The 6,022-nt window shown below is 35.7% G+C and overlaps 1 protein-coding gene across 1 annotated transcript; it reads right to left on the bottom strand.

The window, feature by feature from the left end:
• Window positions 1-527: 527 nt before the first annotated feature.
• LOC141602589 (alpha-galactosidase 3) lies at window positions 528-5,577 on the bottom strand. Its single transcript, XM_074422796.1, has 15 exons — window positions 5,276-5,577; window positions 4,728-4,786; window positions 4,533-4,589; window positions 4,415-4,449; window positions 3,922-4,025; window positions 3,738-3,810; window positions 2,870-2,928; window positions 2,721-2,786; window positions 2,543-2,626; window positions 2,339-2,403; window positions 1,983-2,065; window positions 1,816-1,906; window positions 1,665-1,723; window positions 1,147-1,287; window positions 528-892 (listed from the first exon to the last, which is right to left on the bottom strand). Exons 1-15 carry the CDS (start codon window positions 5,476-5,478, stop codon window positions 782-784), a joined length of 1,290 nt encoding a protein of 429 aa, XP_074278897.1. The 5' UTR covers window positions 5,479-5,577; the 3' UTR covers window positions 528-781.
• Window positions 5,578-6,022: the final 445 nt, after the last annotated feature.

Here is a 6,022-nt window from a genome sequence, read left to right as displayed (position 1 = left end):
AGAGAGAGATGAATTATAAGGGAAAGCAATAAAATAAGAGTAAAAGAGTTGTGTGGGTTTGGTAATAGGAGAAAGGGATGAATAAAATAAGAGTAAAAGTTACCAAAAAAAAAGAAAGGGGAACATTACTTGAATAATCCGTTTCGAAAAAAAAAGGAATATTATAAGGAATTGGAGGGAGTATAAGATTAAGGTGAGAGTGAGTAGGGTGCGTGTGGAAATGATTAAGAAGGAGACGTGAGATTGAAGCATATATATGCAAATACGTGGATTAATTATCTTCATACATACGTGTTGACTTGATGAAGTGCTGCTAAACAATACGGAGTACTTACGTGCTTGAATTTCATATTATCATTTCATTGATTAAAATAGGAGTATACCAATAATATTAGGCCAACAAGTAACATGATGTCATCAGTTTTCGATTTTCCTCCGCCTTCCTCATCCCATAGTCAGTCTTCCCACAAATCCTCCATCCAAACAATAACAATGTGCAAACCAAATTATAGAAAAACAACATAAAATTGATAAATATCCAGCTAATTTGACAAATGAAACAATACGTATACTTTACAAAACAGACTCTTCAGCAGCATTCTACTACAGCTCATTTTGGTCCTATAAAATCCCCAAATTCTGAGTCTGCTATATGCATTTGGCTATTACGGAATTACACAACGCACCTATACTACAAACACACACGAAAATGACTCAACAATACATATATATATATATATATATCCTTCCAAACAATGGCGATTATATCACATAAACACAACTACATAGCCGAGTGTGTTCCCGTTTGTGGCGTGAAAACGTACATAGCACAACCATGAGACTCAACTTGGACACCGAATGATGATACTGCATCTACTGCAACGTCCTTGTGCTGTAACCAAAACAAAAACACCGAATTATAAAGTTTATCTATCATATATTAATCTCCCTACTTCCACTCTTTTTCTTCTGTGTTATTAATGGTCACTTTCTCAACCCACATATTTCACTCATTTCCATTTTCATTCACATATTCTTCTTATCTACCTTTTTCTTTGCAACTCAAAATAATAACAAGATAAATCATTGGAAACATGAATTATAATTCTTGAATTTCCAATAAGGAATTGAAAGCAGCAAGAGTACCTCCCACAAGTCTCTAATGGAAACACTGATAGGTGACTGAATTCCGAGTATATCCCACCCAACAGATATGGTGGCTGAAGTCGAGCATCTATTCCAAAGCACAACGGCTAGCCGGTTTCCAGTCAGAGGACCTGCCCATACCTGCAACCGATACACAATGCATGCGTATCAGACCAATTCAAACCACATGTAATAACGCAATCACTTGGTCAGTCATTTTTATTTATTCTATCATATTCCAATGTCAAGTTTAGTGGTCTTTCGCTCCATCTAAAGAATGCTAATCAACCAAGAACCAAATGTTTTACTTTTTTGCCTTTTCCCTAGCTAAGAATATAAATATAAATTCCACAGGATACAAGTCGCAGAAATTTCGCTACCAGCTACTTAAGGTAAATCCAAACAAGGCTTGGGTTTTCCTTCCTTGTTCTGTACCTGGCAGATCTTTTTTTTTTTCTTTTTGACACCGGAAAACACACGAGGGCTAATGGTATAACTATTCAGTAAAATTGGATTACCTGCTGACAACCATCAGGTCCAAAAGCATGAACTTTCCTTCCTTGGACACCAAGAGGATCTGTAATGGTCAAATTTACGTCATTTTACTTTGATAAAATTCAAAGCAGGATTAGGATCAAATACAATTGATGGTGTAACAAAAAACAATACCTTGGTTCACAGCGATCACCTCCTTGTTGGCAATGATCTCTTTTGTTTCAGCGGTCATGTTTCTCACATCACAACCAATCAACAAAGGAGACTACAAATTCAGAAACGGATCAGTAATAGCTAATAAAATTCATTGTTATGGATCAAAGAGTCAATAAGTACAGCACCTTCATTAAGGCCCAAACGCTAAAATGTGAGCGATACTCCTGGTAACTCATCCCTCCATTGCCAACTTCTAACATATCAGGATCTAGCCAGAATGACAATACAAAGAACACATTGGTTAAAAAAATGGTCAAACGGACAAAAGATATGACCTGACCCAACAAACCCGATTCACACGCTTTCTTAGGGATGGGTCCACAAATCTTAACTCCTGACCCAAAATAACCCGATGCCAAAAAGGTCCGTAATTTTAAGGCTTGGATCTGTTGATCCGGCCTTTTGACCCACCCAAATCCGACCAATCCAACAGGTCTATTAAAGCTAATCCATTAGATGATGTATATGATCACAAGCTTACCATTCCATCCACCAGGACCTGCATAGGATGCCCACTTGTCATTGATATCAGCAATAGTCGTCATGCTGGGTGGCCAAAGTAGAAGGTATGTCAGCAAAAGTTGCTAATTAAGGCTTCAGCAGAGAAGTAGAGTATTATATATAAACACTCATCCGAGGAAATGTTACAGACGAGACAGTGAAGTTAAGTGTGCTAAGTGCTAACCTAGCCCATGAATCATTGATGTCATCTGTTGTTCTCCAGCTATTCCCAACTTGATCAGCCCATAAAGCAGGGTCGTCGACTCCCCTGCATAAAATTTAAAAAAAAAAACGGAATACTTTATTTCACTGTTTCCTAATAATTTGTTAAATTAAAATTCTGTAAACAGAAGTTGGATTACCATTCACAAAGTGAGTAGAAAATTGGGCGCTGAGTGGCGTTAAGTGCTTCACGCATGGGAGGGTATCTGAAGCCCACAAATGACACGAACAATTCAAGACTCGTACACAAATGTATATAATATGTCACGTTCATTGGATAGTAACAGACCTTTCTTTTGGTGGTATGCCCAGATTGTAGCAGTTGTCATACTTAAGGTAATCCACCCCCTGAAAATAGCAAAGTAAAGGTACAAATGAATTAAACACGAGTAGGAATAGCAAAGGGAAGATGCAACAATTATTCAAAGTAATGGCTGCATCCAAAACATGAAGAGTTGTTACAGTTATGTCAATCAACGCGGTCTTTGAGAGTTCAGACTTCAGAGGAAGCAAAGCCGCATAAAGATTTTCATTTTAAGAACAAAGTACACACTAGTCTACAAATTTCACTTGAGTTCATAGAAAAGCTTACACAAATATAACAATAGAGCTATCATCCTGGTAGTGCGTAACTACGTATGCAGTTTTTTACCAATTATCCAGTATCAATATTAGAGAGTCCACCCAATTACCCTCAACTATATTAAAGAGTCCACTCAGATCAGATAATATTTTAGTATAAAAGTCGTGTATATTTGTAATAATTCAGGTTACTAGCTGAATGTATATTTGTTGTATAAAAGGCGATCCTATCACAGCACAAAAAAAGTGCGCCGGATCTTTTCAAGAGCTTTGCTATACTTTTCCAGTAACTATTGCCACCTCATAGAGTAAGCAATACGCTGTATAAAAGGGTTCGAAACATAAATATAAAGTTCTTAGCTTTTTTTCTTCAGCTTAAGTTTTACTAGACATTCAGTCAAAAAAAAAAAAACCCCAATTCTACTAGACATGCTATTAAAAATATCCTTTTTTTTTTTTTTTACCTTTGGCACTGTATAAACAGACACGACAAAGAAAAATGAAAGCCGCTTGGTTGTATGCATCAAAACTAAGCCAAGTAAAGTGTAAAGCTATAACAAAAACCGGATACTGACCCAGGAAGCAAACTGTGCTGCATCATTCTTTTCATGTAACAGAGACCCTGGACGAACTTGGCACGTAAAAACCCTATAACAAAATTTTGAATTAGTTAGATGACCTCATGGCATATATTAAATAATAGCGCACACAAGACTGATTACTCTCGACCAAAATTAAGACATGTATGGTGTAGCGTACCCAGCATCCGAGTAGATACCAAGCTTGAGACCCTTGGCATGAACATAGTCTGCAAGTGCCTTGATTCCAGAAGGAAAAGTCTTTGGATCTGGTACCAGCTTTCCCTGCATTATGAAGAACAAGTTTGAGCTTCTAATGATGTAGACCTCAATTCCTTTTAGGACAAAGGCATTTTTGTTATTGTATCTCTAATAAAAACAAAGAACAATACACCAAGGCCTCAAAGGCTCCTGCAGTCCCGCTTCTAGCAAGGTAGCTGAGGTTTGATGTACAACTCATATGTTTCAAAAAAAATACAAAGAGGTTGTTTCCGAGTGAAATTCAATGAAGAATGCGTAGAGATTTGAATAACCATGGGCTACTTCTCAATAAAGAAGTGAGGAGAGGTAAGTGAGTCATTTTGGCTTTATTCTATCATTTCATCTATTTGAAATGGAAAACTAATATGCAACAAAAACGATCGATTTCAGAAGTAGTGTAACAAATTGCTGACCTCTAAATTTCGCGTTGCTTTGGACCAGCAATCATCTGCAACCAAAGCAGTAAATGAGTACATGAAGAGAATACAAAAGAAAACAAGAAAGATGGAAAGGACTGCAAAAAAATCTCACCAATATTTACATAATTGTATCCCAAATCAGCCAATCCCGTTGAAATGAGGGCGTCGGCTGCCAATGTGAAAGATGAACCATTAAAATGAAGTAATTAGGGTTGATGTTGATCAAGAATCATAACCATGATTTTATTATTCAAATATTGAAATTAATCAGAACATGCAATGCTAACAAAGTCAAGAATATGAATACCAGTTTCTTTGATGAGGGTCTCATTAATATCACAGTCAAAGAAGTTCCAACTATTCCATCTGCACATCATCACATTAAACCAGGTCATACAATTAATTCACTATATAATCAAAAATCAAAAATATCCAACTATTTATCACACAAAATTGTAGGTCAAACATATCAACTTTCATGTAAGCAGATGTCAAGTAGCTTAGTTGGTAAACTCATAACCTGGGTTCGACCCCCGTTAGCATCAAAATCGCATTTGTGACTCCCTTCACACCAAAAAAAATCTAAGCAAGCTATTCAAACTTGAGGTCAAACCCATTATTGATATTCAGTAAACACCAACTTCATATGATTCAAAAAATCAAAACTTTGACCAAAACAATAACAAAAAATTAAAATTAAAGAGATGGGCATGCATGAATTAAAATTATCCCCTCTGTTCGGTTGAATTCCATTCGTTGACTAAATTTATGAAGAAACGTATGAAATTCAACCGAACGGTGGGAGTAAAATATAAAACGATGAGGAAATAAAAAGAAGATTGAGAAAAAAAATACCCCATCTGAGGGGTTTGAGCTAATCCATTGGCAAGCTGAAGTTTGCCATACTTGGAGGTGTCATAAATCTTGTTATATTTGGAAGTAAATAACAAGTTATTGTGATTTTGAATTAATGGTCTAATTCTGGCGACAGAAATTGAGCAGAATGAGATTAACAAGAGACATAAACATGATAAATTATTCATGTTTTTCATCTTCATATTTTTCTTTGTTTTGTTGTTTTACTGTTTCTGGAGTAGTCTAATGTGGATTATGTGAATGCGATGAGAAAACTTGTTTAGAAGCAACGGATTTAGTTCCGTATATAAAGCCATTTAAAGGTTTTAAATAGTGACATAACTGGATATTGTAGGGTCTAGCTAGTGACTAGTGTACTCGAGATGCTTTTGTGATTAGTATAATAAAGCACAAATTCTCATTTGTGATTATTCGTCATAAGTTTGGTTATAGATAAAGACAAGTCATTTGTAGTCCCCTATGTACTCTGATTACACTGACAGATATACTCATCACAAAAGAAACTTACAACAATAAAGATGCCTTGTGTTCCTAATGACTTCAGGTATAAATTTCTATTTTTTTATAAAAAAAGAAAAAAGAACAAAAGAAAAGATCGGGACTTGATATTTTTCTACACAAAATTTTTGATTTTCGACTTTATAGAACAAATACCAGATATGACCAGATTGGTGAAAATTATAAGATCGTATATCGACACAACAACTCCCCTAGTCCTAAACTTTG

This window comes from Silene latifolia, chromosome 1 (genome assembly GCF_048544455.1).
Source record: "Silene latifolia isolate original U9 population chromosome 1, ASM4854445v1, whole genome shotgun sequence".
Classification (NCBI taxonomy): domain Eukaryota; kingdom Viridiplantae; phylum Streptophyta; class Magnoliopsida; order Caryophyllales; family Caryophyllaceae; genus Silene; species Silene latifolia.
The sequence above is the reverse complement of the archived record's forward strand: the minus strand, read 5'-3'. Positions and strand labels throughout refer to the sequence as shown.